This window comes from Ctenopharyngodon idella, chromosome 15 (assembly GCF_019924925.1).
Source record: "Ctenopharyngodon idella isolate HZGC_01 chromosome 15, HZGC01, whole genome shotgun sequence".
Taxonomy (NCBI): domain Eukaryota; kingdom Metazoa; phylum Chordata; class Actinopteri; order Cypriniformes; family Xenocyprididae; genus Ctenopharyngodon; species Ctenopharyngodon idella.
Genome location: NC_067234.1, coordinates 7,510,253 through 7,536,257, shown reverse-complemented (window position 1 = coordinate 7,536,257; position 26,005 = coordinate 7,510,253). Strand labels below are relative to the sequence as shown.

The window sequence follows — 26,005 nt, the reverse complement described above, 5'->3', positions numbered from 1 at the left end:
TGCAAAAATAAATAAATACAATAAAATAAAATAACAAACAAACAAACAAACAAACAAACAAGAAAAGAACATTGGAGAAAGCCACAAAAAAGAAACTTCTTTACATTCATAAAATAATAATATTATATTATTTAATGATTACTATACAATACATTAATACTATAATGGATAAGAATATGTACAAAGGAAATGACATCCAGCAGGGCAGAATAGAATCATTTGTGGACACAAGTACACCAAAATACAAATGAAAAATTACAGCAATGACATTTCTGTATGTAACAAAACTCTGTGGTCACGTGTATATATAAAAAAAAAACATTTTGTCATGCACTGAATAGTAAACAAGTTTTAATTTTCATTTGAAAGGTTTGGATGATGTTTTCTGTAAGACAAAAACATAAAATGGCTTAAGATGCTGTGTAATGCAGTTGTGATGTTAAATTAGAAATGTAGCACACAAGTGCTGCCTGAAGGCTGCCAAAACTCATGTATGAGCGCAGGTGCAGCACGCATTTAAAGAGCGAATCATCAAACTGATTTCCATACTGCATTTATGTGTGTTTGCAATGGTTTACAATTGCTTTCATCATTACTGGCTTGTTAACCACTCAGAGTCTATGAAAAAGTCCAAATCTAGTCATTCTAGTCATAAAATTTCCATTAATCGAGTTGTTTTATACGAAACGTATTATCACATTATTGATCTAGACCACATGATTACTAATACTAAATTGATAAATTATTAGTGTGTAATAACTGTGTAATAACTGTGATATTATGCATGTGTGTGAAACCCTACATGTATGAGTCATTTCCCCCCGCACAGTGACTATCTGTCACAAGATGTTTTCAGTTCCAAACTAATTTTTCCCTTCGGTCACACCAATTATCACAGCTCTCATCCAATAAGCCCACACTTTCTTCATTTCTCCCAGGTTCTTGCACTCCTCTTCAGCCGGAATGATGTTACTGTAGTGCTGTCAAAAGTACCGACTGCGATACCAAGTCGGCACTGAAATTTAAAAAATGTGACGCTTGGAGCGCTGTTGGGTGGATTCGTAAACACCTCTGATTGGCCTTTGTGTTCACGCGCTCATCAGATATGTCTGTGATTGGCTGGTATCGCGGTCGGTACTTTAGACAACACTATGTTACTGTAAGCCCTCCTCCATCATTAGGGTTGGGTATCGAATTTTAGTGATTCTGATTCTGCTAATTGATTCCCAGTTTCGATTCCAATTAGGTAAAAACAAAAGTCAAACATTTGGATATCCAACAATTCTGTGACTTCTTGCAAAACACTCGGTTGCATCTGAATACCAAGAACAAAAATCAGCAGCAAATAAATCCAAATTTTTGTGTCTCCCACATGTGGGATCGTTATTTCTGTACCCTTGGGAGTACGGTCCCACATATGGGATTTTAGATTGTACAGTGACATCACATATTGAAATCAGCTTTCACGCCAACACAGAGAGAGGTGAGCTGGATAAGCAGCAAAGCCAAAATTCATAAGGCTCAAATTGTGAAAGAATGGTTGGGAGGGAGCATGAAGAATCATTTTCACACATGAATTGGCACCTCAAAGGCCAGACCTTAAATTTATTGAACATCTTTGGGATGTGCTAGAGTAGACTTTACAGAGTGCTTGACTCTTGCATTGTCAATACAAGATCTTGACCAAAAACTGATGCACCTCTTGATGGAAATAAATGTTGAGATGTTATTTCCATCAAGAGCCTTGATGAGCCATGATACGTCTTCCTACAGTACATGGTTGTTTAAGAAATGAAAAGCTACGCACTCCATCAATTAGGGTTAAAAGAACTGTTGCCAAACATATAACATGCTAGAAACCTAATAATCACAGCAATAATAATCCAGTCATAGACTCTTAAGTATTTGCCTATTTAAATACAAAATCCGACTTTTTTTTGGCCAGGCAGTATATAAACAAACATGGCTTCCTACATGACAGCTAACATGGCGGCGCCCATTGCGCATTACAGATCAGCTAACATGATCATAATACAGGTGTTTAATCGACAAAACACATTCACTTACACATATTTGAGAATCAGAATATCAGATAGTTCATGATACAGTTAACAAGTTTGTGAACATTTTGAATAAAAAAGGAAATAAAAGTGATATCTGTCATACAGCACTATTGTGGCTGCGTATCGCATGACAAGCATCATGCATCGCTATGGAAATAATAAGGTGATATATTCTAAAATAAAGGATGCCTTACAAAGCTCATGTTGGAGACTCAGAATATTTTAAACTACACTGTGTTTCAAATTATTATGCAAGTGACATATCAGTAGAATTTCAGTACAATAAACATTCATATTTTAGTTTTTCTAAGAAAGTGTTAGTTTGTTTATTTATCCATGTCTTTTTAGATAACTGGTATCAATCTGAGACAAAATAGTTTGCCAGGTACTTAGGTAAATGGAAACCCTACTTAAAGATGTTGTTGTATTAAAAGGACAGCTATAAAAAGCCAGTGTTGAGCAGCAAACAGGTATTTGAAGCTACTGGTGTCTCTGGAGTCTTGAGAACCTCTTCATGCAGGCTGGCAGTTATGTGTAAAATTGCATTTTAGCCACCACTAACCAAACCTCACAAAGAGAAACATTTTCAAACAGTTTTATTGCTGTGGTGTTTTTTGCAGCATGGGATAATGCATAGTGCATTGTATTTCAGAAGGCACTATCCTTCTTTTTATACCATAGCAGAAAATGACCAGTTATGAACTCCACATATCTTGCAGAAGTCATTTTGACACCCTCAGAGACCCTAAAGGGACCTTCCATCTCACTTCCCAATATTCCAGCCCAAATCATTATCCGCCAGCTCCCTGCTGACGTCGCAGTCTTGTTGGAACGTGGTGGCCATTCACCAACCATCCAGAAATCCATCCATTTAGACCATCCATTGTAGTACGGCATTCGTCAGTGAATAAAACTATTTAAAAATGAGTCTTCTTCATGTATTTCTAAACCCACTGTAAATGTTTCTCTTTGTGAGGTTTGGTTATTGGTGGCTGAAATGCATCTTTATGCAAACTGCCAGCCTGCATGGAGAGGTTCTCAAGACTCCAGAGACACCAGCAGCTTCAAATACCTATTTGAAGCTGTACCTGACAAACTATTTTGTCTGAGATTGATACCAGTTATCTAAAAAGACAGATAAATAAACAAACACTTTCTTAGAAAAACTAAAATCTGAATGTTTATTGTACTGAAATCCTACTGATATGTCACTTACATAATAATTTGGAACACAGTGTAATGTGCAAAAGGGTTAACGTTACAAAAGTTATTCAGTCAATTTTAGTTTTCTTTTTCTTTTGTTGTTTGATTAATAATGACACAGACAGCAGCAGGTTTATTAGGCTGCTGTCAATTTAAGAGCTGCATGGATCCAATATACTGCTACACGTTTACTTCAAGCGCAAAAAGACATAAAAGAGAACTCAGTTCAGTATTGGCGCACTACATGAAAGGCGACTTTTTGCGTGCACACTTGGATGTGTATGCAGCAGAGAAAACAGTGTCTGAGTGCTGAACTGAGTTCTCTTTCGCGTCTTCTTGCACTTGGTTTAAATGTGCATACAGGAATCAGTAAGTGGAATCGAAATGATCTAATCGAATCCACAGTTCTTGGAAATTTGGAAATAGTTCTAAAATGGAACTGGTTCTTGAGACCCAACCCTAGTCATTATAGTCTCTTTCACCCCACTGAATGTCTCTGTGCAGGCGGTGATGTCATCACACGTCGAAATATGCCTCCGGTTGGGCCTGTGGTGGTGCCTGCGGGCCAACAGGAAGAGGCGTTTGATGGCAGAGCGGTACTTGTTGGACATGAGGTTGTAGAGGACAGGGTTAACTGAAGCGCTCAGATAGAAGAGCACCATGGAGGCCACGTTGAAGTTCTGACTGAGGCGGGCGGAGTGGTAGTCATCAACGTGTGTGAAGAGGAACCGACCGATGTGGTAAGGCAGCCAGCATATGGCAAAGACCAATACAACAACAGCTAGAAGAAGAGGGGGATGGGATATGGGGTTAATTAGAAGAATGAGATAAGTCCATGTTATGGGTGGTTGCTTATTGACACTGATTTATTAAAACTTCTAGTAAATAAAACAGCCACATTCACTAACCCAACGTAAATGAACATGATTAATGAATAGACAAGATGTTACACATTAGCAAGGTCTGTCAGGCTTCATCTCTCACAAGTTGACACCATTCATTTACATTGCAAATATGTTTCTACAAAGTTACGAATGGACCCTTTTTCAGACTGTGATGAGATGTTTCCAGTTATCAACATCGCAAATCTAGTCAATTTTTTCATATTTTCATTTTTACTATAATTTAATACACATTTATAACACTGCTTTGTTTATATTACTTTGACACTAAATGACAAATAAACTAATTAACGCTTCAGAGAGTTTGTTTCTGATACAATGGCTGAGGGAGTGATGGCAAATTTGACATTATTCTCTCTTCTGACTGCCATTATCAGTTTCTCTATATTTTTCCCTTGTTTGAAAAGTCGTGGAAATGCTATCACTGATTTTGTCTTTTGCTATTGGAGCAAATGGACATACAAAAATTACATTTGCTGTCGTCTGACCATACATGAGCATCATCCTCAAGTAAAAGGAGGAGCTTGGTGTACAAATATAAAGAAGTTAAAAGGACAAGAAAATCTTCTGAGGAGGTAAAAATCATGTATTTTATTCAACAGCTTTTCTAATTTAAAATAGAACTAGAATAAGTGTTATTTAAACTCACCTTGGTAGTGGGGTAGATTGTAACACTTTGTACTAGAGTTGTCAAAAGTACCGACTTCGGTATCAAGTCGGTATTGAAATTTTAAAAATGAATTCAAAAAACATTCAAATGCTCCCGTGCGTTGATCATTGAAGCTAATCACAGACATTTCTGATGAGCGCGTGAACACAATGGCCAATCAGAGGTGTTTACGAATCTGCTCAACAGCGCTCAAAGCGTCACATTTTTTAATTTTAGTACCGACTGGGTACCGAAGTCTGTACTTTTGACAACTCTACTTTGTACTTGACATTAATTTGCTCAAGTTAAGCATAAGTTATAGATTTCAAAACTTTAATTTGTGGCAAATAGATGTTGAAAAATTATTTAAATGAGATAAACAGCACAGAAATCCACAGAGTTGCAAACATTTAAAGCAAAAGTGTTACAATGATCATGATGCTTGGGTGCAGTGTTAGACTCAAGTTCAAAGACCATATTTTCATGGTTTTGTCTTGGACTCGTTCTTGAATCAGACATGAGGCAGAGTTCGGTCTTGAGTGCTACAACACTGACATGGAACCAGGCTTCATTCATGCTAAAGGAAAACATATTTACACTGAATTACTCAGACCATCTTCAGGTCTTGGGTCTTGACTGACTCTGACTTGAATAAACTGTTCTCAACAACAAAATTGCTAAGGTGTTCTGTGTGCTTTTAACACATTGCTACGCAGTGTTGCAAATAGCCACTTACTGACCCAAATCAAAAGAGCCTACCAGAGTCTCTCTGACATTCTGATCTCTAAATATGGCTCAGATCTCTCCTTCAGTGCAAGTCTTATGGGGTTTTGTTTACTGGCTTTTTGGTCCACCAAACAAAAATTGTTAGCATGACCTTAAGTAATCACACACCTTTCCCTAACAAGATTTAAGATGTCGTTCATGTCTACACCACAAACCTTGTGGGATGATTTACAGGTTTGATATTAGGGTTAGGGGCTGGTTCAGATCCTTAAACCGTGAGAATGAACCTTAGCAAGCACAATTATCCATGGCTGTTACCTAAAATCTAGAATACAGTGCATGACTTTTTGGTTTTAAGTCATGCACTGTATTCTAGATTTTATTGATTTTATTGGCCTGATTTGCAGTCTGGACAAGTTGGCGCCAGTTGCCAATAGTCAGTGCCAGTCTGCAGATTTTGGACAATCGGAGTTGACAGATTTCTCAGAATATTGTGTGGTGTATAATGAGCACAGACTCAGATTTTTGTCGAAGGATATCAAACATGCTTGATATTTTGAGGCAATTTTAGAATTTTAGAAACCTTTCTGCACAAGTTTGTTGTGTGACCAGACCAGACTGACTAGAAAGTTAGTGTGTGACCTTTAGTCATTTAATGTATAATGGCCCATTTTTCTCTGTAACCCTTTAAGTCATGTAGTGCATTCCAGCCTTAACACTTCCAAAGACCAACTCACCCAGAATCTTGACAGTCTGCCGATTAACCTTCTGTCTGGCTGCCGCATTGGGCCCATGAAGCTCATGACGACTCTTCCACAACTTTCGGCCGATGGATCCATACAGGAAGAGCAGGCAAAACATGGGGCAGAAGAAGTAGGTGGTCGACACCCAGATGGTGGTGTGCAGCAGCCCAGAGTCAATGGCATAGCGCGTGTGCTTGCACTGCCGGGTGCCTGGATCAGGTATTGTCTCGTTCTCATACTCCACACCCATCAGGAAGAACATCGGCGCAGCAGACAGTAGGGCAAAGCCCCACAGAGCCAAGATGACATACTTGACCCTCCGCTTGGTGATGGCAGCCTTGGCTTTGAAAGGGAAGCAGATGGCCAGGTAACGCTCCATGCTGAGCACTGTGATGTGGAGGATGGTGGCGTTGGTGCACGCTTCATTGATGTAGTGTGAAAGACTGCACACCAGCTCCCCGAAGACCCAAGGTACATACTTCCAGAGGCGGTAGAGGTCGAAGGGGAGGCTGAGGAAGATGACCAGGTCTGATATGGCCATGCTGGAGAGATACAGGTTGGTGGTGGTCTTCATGTCCTTGAAGCGTTGGATAATGAGGATGGTCATGGTGTTGCCGGTTACGCCGACGATGAAGAGCAGGATGCAAATGGTGGTGACAGGAATAAGGGTGGAGGTTGGGAAGAGAGAGTCTCCGCAATGGTGGTCCTCCATAAACTCCTCCATATTGACGCAAGTCTGCAGGTGTCGCTCGATAAGGTCTAAGTGTACAAAAGACCTTTACAAGAGGGTGAGGATGAACTCATCTGACACAACTCCTTCACTGAAAGTCCATTTGTAATAAGAGGCCAAAAACATTATCAAGGAAGGTGGAGCGTTTGAACAAGAGATGAAAAAGACGAGACTTGTGGAGGTTGTATCTGGTGCTCTGTTGCAGGAGATGAGAGCATCACCTTTGTTCTACTGTGTGCGTGCAGATCATCACTTAGTCTGGTTCTTAATTAGATATTGAGATCACAGGAGGTGGAGACAGGGGGATGAGGTGAGAGGCGGGGCTTTGGCTTTCAATGTGTGCATTTAAATGCTAAACAGCTCTTGGTTCATGTGTAAATATGAATGAGCTGTCTACTAATATTAATTGAATTATTGGCATATCAGTAATAATTTGGATAAAACATTGAGCTTGCAATTTTCAAACTGAAATCATTAGGTAAACTCTTGAGTAAACATGAGAAATGTGACCCAAGCACATATATATTATATATATGCTTGGTATACTGGTATACTGAATAACAGGCATGACCTTATTGTGTTATTTTTCTTATGAACAACTGATAAGCAATTAGTATTAATTTTAGCAACATCTAACACAATCTTTATTCATATGTTGACCCCTGAAGGCGTTCCTAGTGCGCCAGGTGCATTCACTTCAAATCTATTTTGAGGCATATCAGAGAAAATAAATGTAGATAATCTTGATGTCTAATATGCTTTAACACTTGATACTGAAGAATAATCTAATTTAATAGACAATCCGTCTGGAGCGAGATCTCTAACCCAATGATCCTGGCGGCTCTTTCTTTGTGGATGAAACCATGAGTGAGAGGAATGAGCTTTTGGTTTATGCTGAGAATTAATTTTACATACAAAATATTATAGTGATATGAATTTGCATACATTTGGCAACATGCAGTAAAAGACGACGATTAAGAATTATAAATCTTTTATTGTGCATGGATCTGTCTGTAGATATCATGACTATACAGACACACTTTAGATACATATATATGATTATACATTTCCTATCTGATAACATTTTAAAGTGATATGTCTGGTAGTATGTATACTATAACAAATTTTTGTTTTGGAATGTACGGTGTATGAGGTAACTGCAAACATTAAAATTACATAAAAATGGTCTCATTTTTTGTGCATATTTTATTGATTTTTTTGTAGTTTTTCTTTCTCCCAAGAACCAAATGCCTACCATGGTTCGGAGGTGTTAAAATGGCACACTTTGCAATTACATTTTATCACTATCAAAAATAGGAATTTGAGATTTATTTTTTCCTTCAATGACAAACAGAAGACATTTGCAGTATATCTATTAGACCAAATCATGTAATTCATTTTCATCCAGGACTTCTTGCAAGGTACCTGTAGTTGTTAACGGCTGTTGACAGCATTCATATGCCCATAACCAAAAAGCACAAAACACGAAACCCTACGACCGGACCGTCATGCTGTCATCACGCAGCGTTGACAATCAGTCACGAGACTTTAACACACAGAGAAAAAGGCAAAAATTTCGATTCACAGGAAGTACATGTAGGATTAACACAATTCATTACTGCGATTTGCGTTATGTTTCTTGCGCTTTTCTTAATTTCTCTGTTGGACAGAATTAACTTAAAGGTTTTATTTACCACATAAAAAAATAAAGTTCAAATGTGTGATTTAAACAAGGAGGAAAAAAAAAAAAAAAAAAAAAATCTGAAGATATGAAAATGATCATTTAGTCATATATTCAATACTCTTGAGATTACATCAAAAAAATAATATTGCTAAAAGTAAAGGTAAACACAATGCTATAATTTGGTTTCTAAAACTAAACACCCCCCATAAAAAAAAAAAAAAAAAAATGAACAATAGAGAAATAAAGAAAATACTAAAATCATGATTATTGTCAGAACCATTTCAAGAACAATTTTTGTGGTATTACATTTTTAAAAACAGCCAAAACACATTGAGGGCTTGCACAACTGGAGAACAATGTTCCATAAAACGCATCACAAGATCAAGACGCATTCAGTAAGTATTTTTTCTCTTCTCACTAAGGTGCAAAGGTAACGACTGAAGGAAAGGTTTCCGAGAAAGCGTACATTGTTTGTGCTGAACGACAATATTTTGGAGCAAAGCAGCTGCTTGATTGTAAAAACAAGCTACAGTATACGTACATGATAGTAAAAATAACTATTAAGCTGAGTTAGTTTGGTATTCATAGTCTTACTCCCCGTACTAAGCCAGAATCTCAGGTCCTCGTATCATACTGTACAAAAATATACTAACATTTCTCTAGTTATTTTTGCATCCTTTACACATTCTGAACATCAAAAAAAGTTCTGAGGAAAGTGCTAAATCAACGTTCGCTAATTTGAGCGGTATCGGTCTCGCCTCCCCTTCCTTACGTCGTAGACTTTATCTCCCCGGGGATCGCTCGGGACCCCCTCGCTGATGGTGTAGTCACTGGCCCTCAAGTCCCAGGCCCAAGATAGCAAACCGGTGAGTGACGCGACCACCGAGCTAGCTTTGGAACACTGAACGAAACTTACACTCGACAGTATACAACTGAAATTATACATATAAATAACATAAAGACTACAGCTACACAAATAAATGAAGTGGTACGATGAGTATGCGACGAGCGTTAAGCTTCGCTGCTGATCCTTCAATAAATCGCCCTCTCCGAGTCTGTCGGGAGGGAACGACGTTCTTTCGACAGCATGCACAGAAGGCGAGCGAGAAAGATAGAACGATAGATTGGGTGAAGTGATTCTACAACTTCCTTTTCTCAATCCTTCCCTTCAAGCGGCTCCACGACGCTTGTGCCGGAACCAAAATAAAGAAACAAAAACAAACATCAACAAACCAAAAACTTGTTTTGACGATGTAACACAGCGCCGAGGCTCATTCGATCACGAAGTACTGGATGGCGACCGCGATGAGGATGGAGGTCACGGCCAAGAGGGCGATGATGAGGAAAGAAAACTCTTCGTCCGTCAGGCTGCGTTTTGGCTTCTGGGCCTCGGTTGCTTTGGACCCCGTGGCGCCAGAGGCCCCGGGGGTGTCGATGCGAGGTGGGAGCAGGATGACGGTGGAGCTGTAGGGCCCGATGATTTCAGGGGCGTCCTGGCACTGCCGGATGGCGCAGACACGAAATCGGTAGTCCGTGGACAAGCTCAAGTTAGGGAGCTGGAAGGAAGTGGCTGAGCCCTTGTAGATCTGAGGATTGGAGACAAAAATTAAAACCTAAACACAAGTATGTTGCAAAAATATTCTGGTAGCACTTTATTTTACAGTCCTGTTCCCTATGAACATACTATGTACTAATTATAGTAATTGCAATAACTGGATAATAACTAAGTACTAAACCTGAACCTACCCCTAAACATAACCCATGTAGTTACACTGTACGTACACGTAAGTGCACATACTGTAAAAGAAAAGTGCAACCAATATTCTAAAGTATTATATAGAATATTATATAAATATGCACTACCATTCAAAAGTTGACTCAATAAGAATTTTTGTTTTGAAAGAAGTTTCTTATTCTTACCAAGGCTGCATTTATTTGATCAAAAACAGTAATACTGTGAAGTATTATTGCAATTTTAAATCTGTTTTTTATTTTATTTTAAGATAATTTAAAATGTAATATATCCTGTGATCAAAGCTGAATTTTCAGCATTACTCCAGTCTTCAGTGTCACATGATCCTTCAGAAATCATTCTAATATGATGATTTGCTGCTCAAGAAACATTTATTATTATCAATTTTGAAAACAGCTGTACTGTGCTGCTTAACATTTTTGTGGAAACAGATTTCTTCAGACATTTTTTCAGGATTCTTTCATGAATATAAAGTTAAAATGAAAAGCATTTAATTCAAATTTAGAGTTTTTCCTGAACAAAAGTAGTAATTTTCGTGGGTAGGTAGGGTAGTAGGTAGGTAGAGATAGATAGATAGATAGATAGATAGATAGATAGATATAGATAGATAGATAGATATTGATAATAAATCAGCATATTAGAATGATTTTCATGATTTGCTAAGACCAAAAATGTGCACGTTTTGAATAGTTCAGTAATCAGTATATAGAACAATATTCAGCAATGCATTCATTTCAAAAAGATTATACTACAGAGAAAATAACTGATGAAGTCTATTTTAAGGACGTAGATGTGTAAGGAGAGAAATAATACGCCTGAAGATCATGAATATGAAGTCCTGCATGTGTGTGTGGGCTGCATCAACACAAACATACAGTCTCCTACAGTGTCTCTCAGCAGGAGGTGATGAGTCAGAGCCAGTGAGACTGCTTTACCCTTCCATTACACTCATTTCTACAGTCACTCAAAGGCAGCCCGCGCAGGTGCTCAAGCTAGAGTGGTTTCAAGTTAAATCAAACAGATCTGTTGGGTCCCGTCTGACATATAGTGCAGCGATAATATTTTCAGTGACAATTAGTAATAGGAATTCAACACTGCAAATAGAGACAACTAGGTGATGTTTTTACCTGGCTCTCCAGTGGGCCCCTTAGGACCCAAATTTAAAGGGATAGTTTACCCTGAAATTATTCACCATGTCTTTCCAAAACCATATGATTGAGAAAAAGAGATATTTTGCAGAATGTTCAAGTAGCTTTTTTATAAATGTACCATACAAGTAGTATTATACATTTATTGAAGCAATATGCTTTGTGGGACAAACAGACTGAATTTCAAGTCATCAAATCTCATCTGTTTTTATACATCATGCATCTAATAGTGTTGTCAAAAATATCGATATTTCGATATGTATCGATACTGAAATATCTGAAACGATACCAATACTCCTTTCTGCAGTATCGATACACCGATACCAGCTGCGTGTTCTTACTCTCCTCTCTGACAGCGAGTTGACACGCACCCGCCTCCTCTCATTAAGTTGTCTCATTCACTCCAGTTAAATAATGTTGGCGTGACCGGTTCTGAATTTCGGCACAGGATTGCGCGTTCTACTCATTCCCGCAGATTTCGCGCTCCCATCCAAAGAGCGCGCATAACATAGGCCTAATACATAATAAAACCGCCTTTGACATACAAGTGCGAAAATGAGCTCTTTTTCACAGCTTATTAATGGTCAAACACACTCAAAAATGTAAGTCACAATACCCATCTTCGTGAACGAAAAACACAGTCGTAAACAGTTCAGGAAGAATGTGTAACAGTTTTGGGTGCGTGTGTGCGTCAGGTCTTAAAGGGGCAGCAGGCTAATAAACGTGCCGCTCTCCATGTTGTTGATGTTAATCAAACAAAAAAGACAAAGAAAATCACTTACTGCTCTTGACTGATTAACTTGTGTAAATTTAATTTATTAGTCTGTATTTAATCTTTTTATCTTTAAATTACTTTAAATTTGATTACTTTGTTTCTTAATTCAGTTTCTTACCTCAATAGGCTAGGCTACTACTGTTAGACCTACCAGAAAAATAAGGCAGTCTATTTCATTTGTATCTTTATTCTATTGTATTTATTTGTTCTTATTACTGTTTACTTGTCTTGTTTAAATTCAATTTACCATTTGAAATCAAGCTTCCTTGTGCTGTGTGTAAGATATAGCAACAAAATTACCCCACTGTAAAAACAAATACATTGAGTTAGCAAATATTTGTAAGATAACTGCATTGGTAATTGATCAATATTTATATATGAAAAAAGCTTTAAAGGTTTATCATATAAAGTGATCTCTTAAGAATTTTTATTTTTTTTTTGATTTCCTAGACTTATAGATAGACACAAAAAAAAAAAAAAAAAAATTAAAAATATCTATATGACAGTATGCATCGTTTTTTCCCCGTGGTATCGAAAATTGGTATTGAATATCGGTGCTTTTCAAGGTATCGTATCGAAGTTATAAATTCCAGTATCGTGACAACACTAGCATCTAAACATGGCACCACAAGATGATATTGTGCCATGCTTGACACCAATGTTCTCACGCAAAAGGTTCTTACACATTTTGTGATCAATTGTAACACGTTTAAATGTTTTGAAAAGCACAACTGAAATTTCAGAGCAACAGCTAGGGGTGTGATGATACGTGTAGCTCGTGAGATGAGACGATACACAATATTGGGTTCACGAGAATGAGACGAAACAATATTTTAACACTATTTTTAAATAATGATGAAGAAAGTGGTGTAGCGCCAAATGCACACACTAATCGAGTAATCGGTTGATTATTTTGATTGAGTAATCAGATAATGTTTTTTTTTTTTGTGGTAATAAAAACAGACCTAAAAGAACAACAGCTTTTAAAATGACTTAAAACACATACGTATATAATAACAATGAGACAATAATAATTTGTTCAAATTAAATATCAAAAGAAAGTAATTATATGGTTTTATTGAATAACACTGTTAAAATACACAATGTAACATACTATAAACAATAATCAACTTCTGTACATTATGTATTATAACAAATGCCTGGTGATTGTTGTTGTTACACTTAACAGCAAGATCAAATCCTTGTTTAATATTAGCCAAACAACATTTAATTCAAATGTCCACTTAGTCCACTTTAATATTTGTCCAATTCTTTGCGATAGCAATGCTACAGCTACTATAATTTCTTGAACACGTGGACATCAAAACATGCCAACTCAGAGCGGGGATTTAAACTTTTATTTTGAAATCGTGGTGAACAACAAATCAGACCGAAACCCGCAGCACATATATTTAATAGAATCGCAACCTTTGTGATTTCACAATAACACTATGAAATGGTTAATAGAAGCCGCAGCATTATTAAACGGTCTAATAATACGGTCCATTGATTTGGCGAGGCGGCTTTCACCTCGATAAGAAATATCATCACGTTTTAATATCACGAGATCTCGTCACATCCCTAGCTATAGCTAAAGTTATTTCAATAAATAACAAAAACCTGTGGTCTGTTCCTTACTCAAAGCTATTATATGACTTAAGGCTTGAAATGCACCAGCTGGGACATTCTTCAAAACAACTCCTTTGTGCCCCATAAATAAAGAAATAAAGTCATATGGGTTTGGAACAGTGTAAGGATATGAATATATAATGAATATATAATGACAGAATTTTTATTTTTGGTTTCAGTAACTGTTTAAGCACCAACCCTACTAATTCTATTCTGTACTTTGGTGCTTCTTAACCTTTATGGTGTCTTTCCTAAACAGAGGTTATGAAGGCCATTGTCACAACATGATGTCAAATATAGATCATGTACAATCAAAGCACAAATTTCAGTGGCTAGATTTGATTAGGCTCTAACATTAAGTGTAATAACTGTCACTAAGCCATTCAGTAATGACCACTTGATCGCCATTATGCTGGTATAATATTCCTCCAACACCTGCTGTCTGCTGAGCGCACCTGCTGTGTGCCGTGATCTCTGTGTAATGTGCTTACAAGTAGGGACCTACATTTGACATGAGACGCTTTGGCCTCACAGTGAATAGAAATATAATTGAGATGCTGTATTGAGGTTGAAATTTATGTTTTTTGGTGTTTGGTGAGCTACTGAAAATTGTACATGGAGATGACAGAGTGGTCTAGGTACCTGTTTGAACTCAGAATTTCCCTGCATGCTTTGCAAACAGTAGATGACTGGATCTCCCTTCATAGGTGGCAGTGTCTCCCAGCTCACCTCACATGACTCGTCCACACGCTCCACGCGAGGAGCTGAAGAGAGAGACACACAGATATAGAGGTGATCAGAACAAACCCATGTAAAAAGATTTGAGGTCAAATCGAGTAAATTAAATGTGTCTCTTTTGGATGTTGCTGTCTCCAAAAAAAAAAAAAAAAAAAAAAACGTCTACAGAAATGCAATTACAATGGAAGTTTATGTGGCAAGCGTATGGTTGGGATGCGGTACCTTTTAGGGGTGCAGGTGGGGAGAGTGGGGTGGTGAAGGTGTAAACAGTGGAGAAGGGCCCCTCGCCCGCCTCGTTAAAGGCCTGGATGCGGAACACGTACGAGGTAGACTCATTTAGCCTCTGCACTTTGTGAGTGTGACAGGGTCCTTTATACAAGGATATAAACCTTCAGAAAGAGACAACAGAGAGACAGAGAAAATGTTATAGAGCTAAACTCTATAAAACCACAAAACACACAACATTACAAACCTATAACAAAAGAGGGATTTTCAAAACAGACTTTGAAGGCAGACCTACAAATCAATTTCAAATTTCAAATAAATAAAAAAAAATGTTATCTGTAAGATTTTTTTGTTTTTGAAAGAAGTCTCTTCTGCTCACCAAGGATGCATTTATTTGAAATGCAGAAATGCAGTGAAAACAGAAAAACTGTGAAATATTATTACAAATTAAAGGGATAGTTCACCCAAAAATGAAAATTCTGTCATCATTTACTCACCCTCAAGTTGTTCCAAACCTGTAAAAATTTCTTTGTTCTGTTGAACACAAAGGAAGATATTTTGAAGAAAGTTTGTAACCAGGCCGCTTTGGGGCACCATTGACTTCCATAGTAGGAAAAAAAAATACTATGGAAATCAATGGTGCCCCAGAACTGTTCAGTTTCCCACATTCTTTAAAACATCTTCCTTTGTGTTCAACATAACAAAAAAATGTATACAAGTTTGGAACAACCTGAGGGTGAGTAAATGATGACAGAATTTTCATTTTTGGGTGAACTATCCCTTTAAAGCTGTAGTCCGCAAGTTTTGCCTCTTTGTCGCCATCTCTGTTTGGAACCTGCAATTGCAGTTATTTGCAGAATTATCATTTTTACGTGGGTTGTGCATTGGCACGGCTCCTCGGCACGGATTAATCTAATGTTTTGAGGAGAATGTGTGGATGTCAGTCACCGCACTGGTGGATACTATACTTCGGAATCACAAACTGTAATCTTGGAAGTATGACCAAAATAAGAATTTTCACCGGAAAATGTCATCTGAACAAAAAAGTAACATGTCTTCCACTTTTGTTCGGACCAAATGAGAAAAAAAAAAAAGCATTTCAATAAGCCGCGCTACCAATGGTGATTAAATCTAATGATCACTTTACTCATATCACTTAAAACTCTGCAAATTATTATTATACTTTGTTCTCAAATTGTTAATGTTAACAACATTAGCATTGCGTGACTATGTGTCTTTTGTGTGTATTAGCATTACCTGTAGATTTCAATTTCTGTACAGTGTAATCTCTAACGTTTATTTGTCATATACAATTTTCCATCAAAATGATAAGTTTAATTATTGCAGCTGTTGTGAGAAAAGTCTATAAATGATCTGCCACCTGCAGCATCTTCACATGCGATGTAGCCTACTAGCTGGGACTCGTTCTTTATGTAAACAGACGTGACGTAATGAAGCAAAGACGAATGGCTGCATGCTCGAATTTCCTGCGGAAACCTATGCCACCTGAATTAGAATTGTGAATCAGGCTAAGGTAAGAAGATAGTTTTGAACACTGACTGGTTATGTACTTACTCAAAAATTGATTTTGGATCATTTTTAACCAAAAATGTTACGGACTGCAACTTTAAAGTAACTGTTTTCTATTTGAAGATGTTTTGTGTTTTAAGAATTGTTGTGTTTTAATGTTTTTGGTAGCCTATCCAGTTGAAACCAATAGATGTGGCGCCGCTGCGCTGTTCATTCAAAACATTGCAGAAATAGAGAAGCTCAATGTGGAGAAGATCTTGGTTACGGCAAAACCGCAACCAATCCGTTCACACAGAATGCATTTTCTGCACTGCTTTTCTATTGTTTTCTTTGTAAACATGCGCTAGACGGACATCTTTGACCAATGCACTCACATCTCAACAGAGAGCCGCATGTTTAGAAAGCCGTATAAAGTTAAAAGAAGTTCAACTTTTAAAAAAACGTGTCTCTCTGCAGGTTTCCTTTTACATTCCACTGCACCTCATGTTTTTAAATGCAAAAAGTACTCCATGTGATTGGCGCTTCGGCTCTGTTTTAAACTAGGCATAAATACATGACGCTGTGTTTGTTCATAGTTATGCACTTTTTTCAGACACTCATGTTATTTCAATGCTTTGAATAAACAATTTAATGTGGTGCATTAATATTTTGCTCATTGCACCCTCTTGTGAGACAAAAGCTTTTTTCTCCTTACTGAAATTATGCCTTTCAAATTTGAATATAATTCGCATATTAGTAATATTTAAGTATAAAATTCAAATTTAGTTTTTCAGCCATTTTGACAGCTCTAATCGGTTTCTTTGGTAAATAAAGTCGGGAAAAGACTACCTTCATGTTTTCTACACCCCCAGAAAATGTACTCATGACGAATCCACTTTCAAATTAGTAATTCCATTACTAATAAATAAATAAGGCTAAAAAAAAAAAAAAAAAAAAAAAAAAAAAAAAAAAAAAAACAAACAAAAAAACAAAAACAAATACAAGCTGGCATAATTTGTGGCAAAAATCGACCCCATTGCCGTACTGCTAACTTGGAGATTAAAATCTTTGTCAAAACTAAAAGAGTTACATCTCAAGACATAAGTAGCCATCTCTATTAGAAATTCTGAAAGTGGACTGACATCTTATATCAAATCTTATCCATACTTTTGAATGGTAGTGTATAAATGGCTGGTTTTAACAAAGGCACAAACAATGCAGCTACTCACCTCCCATTTTTATCCTCCATTTGGAGATGGTACTGTAGGGAATCGGTGGGCTGGGCCTTGGCTGGGCCGTCGCCCCACTTGAGCCTGAGGGTCTGGTGGCTGGAGGCGGTGCACTCCAGACGTGGAGGGAGGGGTGGCAGTGGCTTGGTCTTCAGTTTAAAGGTGTGACTAAAGGGTCCTGCTCCCAGACTATTCAATGCCTGGATCCTTATCCTTCAAACACACAAACACAAGATTCATTCAGTCACAGCTGGGTTTATTATAGCTTGGAAAAATTCAGATTTTTGTTTAGGTTTTTGAAAGAAGATACGCTCACCAAGGCTGTATTTATTTGATCAAAATTTAGTAAACAGCAATACTGTGAAATATTACAATTTAAGATAACTGTTTTCTATGTGAATATATTTTAAAATGTAATTTATTCCTGTGATCAAAGCTGAATTTTCAGCATAATTCAGTCTTCAGTGTCACATGATTCTTCAGAAATCATTCTAATATGTTGATTTGATAGAGAACACTCAAAAAACATTTCTTATTATTATTAATGTGGAAAACAGTTTTTGCTGCTTAATATTTTTATAAAAACTATGATGCATTAATTGATGAATAGAAAGTTCAAAATAACAGCATTTATTTGAAGGAGAATTTTTTTAAGATTATAAATGCCTTTTTGTCACTTTTGATCAATTTAATGCATCCTTGGTAAATGAAATTATTATTTTTTAAAAAATATTAAGTCATATCCCAAACTTTTGAATGTATAGTATATCACAGTTTTCACAAAAATATGAAGCAGCACAACTGTTTTCAACATTGATATTATTAAGAAATGTTTCTCTAATAATTTCACATTATTACTGTTTTTACAGCATTTTCCATCAAATAAATGCAGCCTTGTTGATCATAAAAGACTTAAAATGTTATTATATAAATCAATTTGAGATTTGTGAGTGTTTCATTCATCAAAAGAATCGTTCATATGAGTCATTAATTTGCAAAACCGACTATACTGTTCACACTGTATGTTTGCTGTTGCTACTGTTTTGTAACATTTCATTGTACCTGTAGGTGGTGTCAGGCTGAAGGTTCTGAATGATGTATTTGGTTACGGGCCCTGTAAGGATTGGTTGTTTCTCTCCCAGGTCGATCAGGTATGACGTGATCTCTGATCCGTGATCACACGGCGCCTCCCAGTGTAGCCCCAGGCAGGTGGATGGAGAGTAGAGGAGAGGAGTTGCCTCCTCATCCTCATCTTCCTCCTCCTCCTCCTCCTCCTCCTCACCCCTCTCTGTGGTCCTAATCTCCACTCTCATCTCTGACTCGTGGAGAGCGTGGACGCTGCTGACTGTTGCTGGCACAGAGCAGGGTGTCTGGCAGAGCACAGCGTCGCTGAAGGGCCCCGCACCGGCTACATTCACCGCCTGAGGCACAAATCACAGTCAGTCAGTGAGTGACTACAGTTTGAACAGGCCTGACAAGAACATCAAATAAACCTTTAATCTTTAACCTTCATTAAATCCAAAAACACAGCAAAAGTGTTATAAAACAAAAAGCTAATACAAGAAAAACAAAAAGCAAATACAAGTAAACAAAAGCAAAACAAAAAGCAAAAAAAAAAAAAAAAAAACAAAAACAAACAAACAACAACAACAACAACAACAACAACAACAACAACAACAACAACAACAACAAAAAAAAAGCAAATACACAAAAACCAAACAAAAAGAAATTACAAAAAAAACTAAATAACAGGTATAGATCACACAGTCATTGAGCGACTACAGTTTGAACAGGCCTGACAAGAACAAATAAACCTTTAATCTTTAACCTTCATTTAATGCAAGAACAGCAAAAGTGTTAGAAAACAAAACAAAAAGCAAATATAAGAAAACAAAAGAAAAAGCAAAACAAAAAGCAAAAACAAACAAACAAAAATAATCTTTAGATTTTCATTTAGTCTTTAACCTTCAGTTAGTGGATTCTAGCAGAGCCAGCAGAAAACTCATCAAGACTAACCATGCTAGACTAACATGCAACAGTGTAGAAATGTGTACTGTGAATTAGAACTGTATCGCTCTAGTAAATCTGCAGTAACAGTCAGGGTCAGGGACTGAGCATATTTTTAATAATAATAACAAACTGTACCAATGAACAAAATTTCAGCCAACAATTAGTAGATAACAGCCCTCAATACAGTAATAAAGAGCTATTTTAAAGCCCACAGAGAGAAAAAAAAATAAAAAAATCTGTAATTGTCTCTCAACCACTGGGTGGCGCTGAGAATGTAAAGTTGGCACTCGTCCAGTCATCTAAAGTTTATGAATCATTAAGGTGATTGTTTTCACTTACAGAAAGAAAAATCGTAATCAGCTACCAGACTGCTATTTCCTGGTTTGTTTCAAATGGTACATCACATATCCTTTTTTTGGCAGAAATAACCAGATGGCGTTTCTCACCTGGACTCTGCAGAAGTAGTTGGTGGCAGGTAGCAGCCCCCTCAACTCATGGGACAGTGCAGCACCGGTGTAACACACCTGCATACTGCCCTCTGCCGCACCCCACTCCAGACGATACTCTGAGACCGCCGCTCCGTTACAGGGAGGAGCCTGCGTGTGTGCAAAACAGCACGTGTGAGAAAACAAACACTACACAAAAAGCAATACAAATAAGCAAAACAGAACAAAACAAAAAGAAAACAAAAAAGTAAAGAATAAAAACAAATAAAAAACACCAAACAAAATGAAACATAAGAAAAACAAAACAAAAGAAGAAACAAAAAAAAGCAATAAAATCACTACAAAACTACTTGAGGGGGGCAATAGTAATTTTTTATTTTTTAGTCAAAAACAAAAACTGAAAAATTTGAAAAATGTTTTACATTGCAGAAAAAAATATGCTGCAAATTAAATTTATCACTCAGATCATTCAAATGAAACTGATTCAGTCATGTTATTTTAATATTATTGATATTAAAATTGTAGTTTGTTAATATTTAAAATTATTTTTATAAAATCTAATTGTTTTCATTTTAATACTGTTTTCATTTTAATTTTAATGTAATTATTTTAGTAATTTTGCTACATATTTTTCACATTTTTATTATTTATTTATTTATTTATTTATTTTTAAATATGTCTATATATTTTTAATTAAGTTTTAGTTTTTGTTCATTTAGTTTTAGTACTTCAACTTAAACTAAACGAAAATGAGAAATGCTGCTTTGGCAACTAAGCTGAAATCAAATAATATTAATAAAAAAAAAAAATTAAAAAAAAATTATATATATATAATTTTTTTTTTTTTCTCCAAAAAATGTTTCAAGTAATGATTTTTTAAATTTTTAAATGTTTTTTTTATTGTTTTAGTTTTAGTTAATGATAATAACCGCGATCCAGTAAAAGTGAAATAATTAGCCAAGATGAACCTGACCTCTGAAAGCTACTAAAGAATTGCTTGATAGAGTAAGAATACTTTACATCATGGGATATTCTCACCTCCCAGCTGACCACAGCACACGTGGGTGATTTACAGTTGACATGAGGGGGCCGACACGTGTCAGGGGCCCCCGGACCTGTCGTGACCTCAGAGCGCTCTGAGAAAGGGCCGTACTGTTGAGCACAAACAAAATATGAAGCAACTTGCTAGCCAACGTAAAACTATATGTGGCACATTTTATAAAAAGAACGGATTATTAGCAACTATGAAAAAGTCTGTGACATTTGTATGGCTAGGCGTGCACTCACCCCAGCTTTGTTGGCAGCTCTGATCCGGAAGCCGTAGGTCCTGCCGGGCAGTAAACTGCCCACTGTGCAGTCCAGTTCAGAGCCCTGGTACACTTCCCTGCCCTCCTCCACCTGGGAAGCGAACATTTCCACGCTGTACGAAGACACTACACTTCCTCCATCCACCTGAGGGGGCGCTAACAGATGCAACGAGAGAAAGCGTTTAGATACATCAATCATTCTCTCTCTCAAACACACACCTATCTGAAATACCACATATTCAGCAAAGACACATTGAATTGAAAAAGTGACAGCAAAGACTTTCACATTTTTACAAGGCAAATTAAATGCTGTTCTTGTGAACTTTGAAAAATAAATATCTCGAAAAATAATTTATCACAGTTTCCACAAAAATATTAAGCTGCACTACATTGATAAAATAAAAAATAGCTTGATTTATCAAGAATCATGTGACACTGAAGACTGGAGTAATGATGCTGAAAATTCAGCTTTGCATCACAGGAATAAATTACATTTAAAATTATATTAAAATAGCAAAAAATTATTTTAAACTTCACATTATTATTGTTTTTTTTTTTTTGTTTTTTTTAAATGGAAACTTGTTTCCGCCACTGCATAAAAATTAAAAAACGAACTGCGACTTCTCATAATTCTGATTTTACCTTACAATTGCGAGATTAAATCTTGCCATTCGGACTTTTTTTTTTCCTCAGAATTGCGAGATATACTCGTGAGTTAAAAAGTCCAAATTGTGAGATACAAAGTTGCAATTCTGAGAAATAAAGTCAGAACGGCGAGATATAAATTTACAAATCATTTTCCCCCCTCACAATTATATCCAAGTTTATATCCTGTAATTTTTTTCAGAATTGTGAGATAAAAAGGTCGCAATTACAGAAACAAGCTTGCATATTTTTTCCTAGATTTTTGATCAAATACAGTAAATGCAGCACTGGTGAGCATTAGGGACTTCTTTCAAAAACATTAAGAAAAAATCTGATTATTCCAAACTTTTTAACAGTAGTGTATAGTGTTGGGGGAACACATTACAAGTAATCAGATTACTTTTTTCAAGTAACTAATAAAGTAACACATTACATTTAAATTAACAACAAAATATCAGAGTTACTTGTTTAAAAAAAAGTTACTTTGTTTTCTCATCTATTGACTGACAGCTCTCTGTCCGCTTGTTGAGAGAAATCGTAAGTGCAGAGGCGTTGTGTGTGCTGAGTGAACATGATGGTTATTGTAGTTCTGGACTGAATGTGAGCATTTACTCATCTCACTCGGACAAAAACAGATTCAGTATTCCTCAAAATGAATAAAAACAGTGAAATGCAAACTTAGAATTTTGTGCAAACCTGCAATAATTAAATGTGTTAAATAATACATTCTCCTGCACCCTATTCTTCTGCAATACAGAATGGCAGGTTTGTTTGAGCTGCGCCCTCTACTGTACAGGCATGAATTTCCTTCATTTTTTCCTTCCTGAGGCTTATTCATTTCAATTTTGGTGTGAAAGGGCCTTTATATTTGCCACAAATAGAACTTTTTTTTTTTGTTATTAAAAAACAAGCAAGCTAGCTCCGTACAGGTGAGAAAAAGTAATGCAAAGTAACAGAACAACATTACTTTCCATAAAAAGTTACTTTTTAGTAAGTACAGCAATTTTTGTAATGCACTACTTTTAAAAGTAACTTTCCCCAAATACTATAAATACACCATTCGACCCCCTCCAATTAGCCCCAAATACATACTAAACTTAACATGATTTGAACTAATACTTAATTGTTTATACGCAATTAATAAGCACACAAAGGCAAAGCTTACCCCAGCGTATCTGCACCTCTCTCGCTTTGGGTTTGCCCACGACCCTGGGCGGCTGACATGGACCAGGAGGAACAGGTGGCGTTTGGACCTGCAAAGCCTCCGTCAACTGAAAACAACAAGAACGAGAAATCAGAAAGACTAGATAATCTTGACTTCCTTCCACTTCCTCGATGACAACAGTGTGTGGGCACAGTCTGAAACGCTGACAGCAGACCATAGCCATGTGAGCATCCTCTCACATTCACGGCTGCGAAAACCAGCCACTGCCGACATGAGTCATAGCTGTGTGCTGGCAAGTCCCGCATGCAGATATGCATCTGTATTGTGCCGACAAAGCCATTACAGCTGGGATAAAAAGATGGAAGAAAGAAAATCATCATCAGCCGCTTGCCAAAAGCGCTTTGTGATGACGCATCGGGATGATGACTTCATTACCGGAGCGTCAGCCCAGCACTCTTCTGTGTTTTAAAATGTGTTTTTACTGGAACATCTTCATTACGTGTTGAGTGCATATGTACATGTGTCTATGAACAATATCAAGACATCCATCACTCAACTTGTCAGCATTTTTGTAAGTTTTGTCTGTATTTTCAGATGAATAGGTAAAAAGTTGAAAGAACCTGACCCTGATCTGCTTTGTGGAATGAAAGAACTTTGCCTTGGGGCACAGCCTGGTAAAAAGAGTGACAGCCCAACAGAGATGGACAACGTTTACACCAGAGAATTGTCATATGCTAAAAAAAATGCGTGTGCTAAAATTTGAATTTCGTGCATTTAGAACACATTAAATGTTAGCAATAAAATTAGCCTCAGAAAGACAAAGGAGTTGGACATTTTTGTGAATACTGACTTGAGATTGTTAGTAGCAAATATGAACGATATTCAAACATGAATTCCTGATGCATTGTTACTTGGCTACAACTGAGACTACTTCAAATCTCAAGAGTATATACAGTGGGTACAGAAAGTATTCAGACCCCCTTAAATTTTTCACTCTTTGTTATATTGCAGCCATTTGCTAAAATCATTTAAGTTAATTTTTTTTTCTCATTAATGTACAAACAGCACCCCATATTGACAGAAAAACACAGAATTGTTGACATTTTTGCAGATTTATTAAAGAAAAACTGAAATATCATATGGTCCTAAGTATTCAGACCCTTTGCTGTGACACTCATATATTTAACTCAGGTGCTGTCCATTTCTTCTGATCATCCTTGAGATGGTTCTACACCTTCATTTGAGTCCAGCTGTGTTTGATTATACTGATTGGACTTGATTAGGAAAGCCACACACCTGTCTATATAAGACCTTACAGCTCACAGTGCATGTCAGAGCAAATGAGAATCATGAGGTCAAAGGAACTGCCTGAAGAGCTCAGAGACAGAATTGTGGCAAGGCACAGATCTGGCCAAGGTTACAAAAAAAATTTCTGCTGCACTTAAGGTTCCTATGAGCACAGTGGCCTCCATAATCCTTAAATGGAAGACGTTTGGGACGACCAGAACCCTTCCTAGAGCTGTCCGTCCGGCGAAACTGAGCTATCGGGGGAGAAGAGCCTTGGTGAGAGAGGTAAAGAAGAACCCAAAGATCACTGTGGCTGAGCTCAAGAGATGCAGTCGGGAGATGGGAGAAAGTTGTAGAAAGTCAACCATCACTGCAGCCCTCCACCAGTCGGGGCTTTATGGCAGAGTGGCCCGACGGAAGCCTCTCCTCAGTGCAAGACACATGAAAGCCCGCATGGAGGACTCCAAGATGGTGAGAAATAAGATTCTCTGGTCTGATGAGACCAAGATAGAACTTTTTGGCCTTAATTCTAAGCGGTATGTGTGGAGAAAACCAGGCACTGCTCATCACCTGTCCAATACAGTCCCAACAGTGAAGCATGGTGGTGGCAGCATCATGCTGTGGGGGTGTTTTTCAGCTGCAGGGACAGGACAACTGGTTGCAATCGAGGGAAAGATGAATGCAGCCAAGTACAGGGATATACTGGACGAAAACCTTCTCCAGAGTGCTCAGGACCTCAGACTGGGCCGAAGGTTTACCTTCCAACAAGACAATGACCCTAAGCACACAGCTAAAATAACGAAGGAGTGGCTTCACAACAACTCCATGACTGTTCTTGAATGGCCCAGCCAGAGCCTTGACTTAAACCCAATTGAGCATCTCTGGAGAGACCTAAAAATGGCTGTCCACCAACGTTTACCATCCAACCTGACAGAACTGGAGAGGATCTGCAAGGAGGAATGGCAGAGGATCCCCAAATCCAGGTGTGAAAAACTTGTTGCATCTTTCCCAAAAAGACTCATGGCTGTATTAGATCAAAAGGGTGCTTCTACTAAATACTGAGCAAAGGGTCTGAATACTTAGGACCATGTGATATTTCAGTTTTTCTTTTTTAATAAATCGGCAAAAATGTCAACAATTCTGTGTTTTTCTGTCAATATGGGGTGCTGTGTGTACATTAATGAGAAAAAAAAAAATGAACTTAAATGATTTTAGCAAATGGCTGCAATATAACAAAGAGTGAAAAATTTAAGGGGGTCTGAATACTTTCCGTACCCACTGTATATTTAAAAACTTTTCTAAAACTTTAAAACTGTACTTGCAGATAATATAATATTAATGAAATAAAAGGCCACATAAGTGTACTAAGTGTAATTAAATGTACTTAGGTGTAAGAAGTTTTACTTTAAATAACATTTAAATAATGTTTTAATAGGATA

The 26,005-nt window shown here is 37.1% G+C and overlaps 2 protein-coding genes across 9 annotated transcripts in view; both read right to left on the bottom strand.

Moving 5' to 3' along the window:
- Positions 1–3,310: 3,310 nt before the first annotated feature.
- On the bottom strand, positions 3,311–7,186 carry mlnr (motilin receptor). Its single transcript, XM_051863920.1, has 2 exons — positions 6,281–7,186; positions 3,311–4,047 (listed from the first exon to the last, which is right to left on the bottom strand). Exons 1-2 carry the CDS (start codon positions 7,008–7,010, stop codon positions 3,695–3,697), a joined length of 1,083 nt encoding a protein of 360 aa, XP_051719880.1. The 5' UTR covers positions 7,011–7,186; the 3' UTR covers positions 3,311–3,694.
- An 804-nt stretch (positions 7,187–7,990) lies between these two features.
- Positions 7,991–26,005, bottom strand: part of fndc3a (fibronectin type III domain containing 3A) — a 98,575-nt gene continuing 80,560 nt past the window's right edge. For all 8 annotated transcript variants that reach the window (XM_051863886.1, XM_051863888.1, XM_051863889.1 and 5 more), the window contains 9 exons: positions 23,280–23,385; positions 21,450–21,625; positions 21,201–21,314; positions 20,163–20,312; positions 18,769–19,127; positions 17,707–17,919; positions 14,966–15,132; positions 14,648–14,769; positions 7,991–10,286 (listed from right to left, as the gene is read on the bottom strand). In XM_051863886.1, coding sequence (XP_051719846.1) covers positions 9,972–10,286; positions 14,648–14,769; positions 14,966–15,132; positions 17,707–17,919; positions 18,769–19,127; positions 20,163–20,312; positions 21,201–21,314; positions 21,450–21,625; positions 23,280–23,385 — 1,722 coding nt within the window. In that variant the 3' untranslated portion in view covers positions 7,991–9,971. The remainder of the gene's footprint in view (positions 10,287–14,647; positions 14,770–14,965; positions 15,133–17,706; positions 17,920–18,768; positions 19,128–20,162; positions 20,313–21,200; positions 21,315–21,449; positions 21,626–23,279; positions 23,386–26,005) is intronic.

Bases quoted from the DNA above. Each gene is read 5' to 3' on its own strand.
- mlnr (XM_051863920.1), bottom strand. From the start codon at position 7,010: ATGGAGGAGTTTATGGAGGACCACCATTGCGGAGACTCTCTCTTCCCA. The intron at 4,048-6,280 runs GTGAGTTGGTCT...CTCTTCTTCTAG, and splicing joins GCAGACTGTCAAGATTCTGG to CTGTTGTTGTATTGGTCTTT.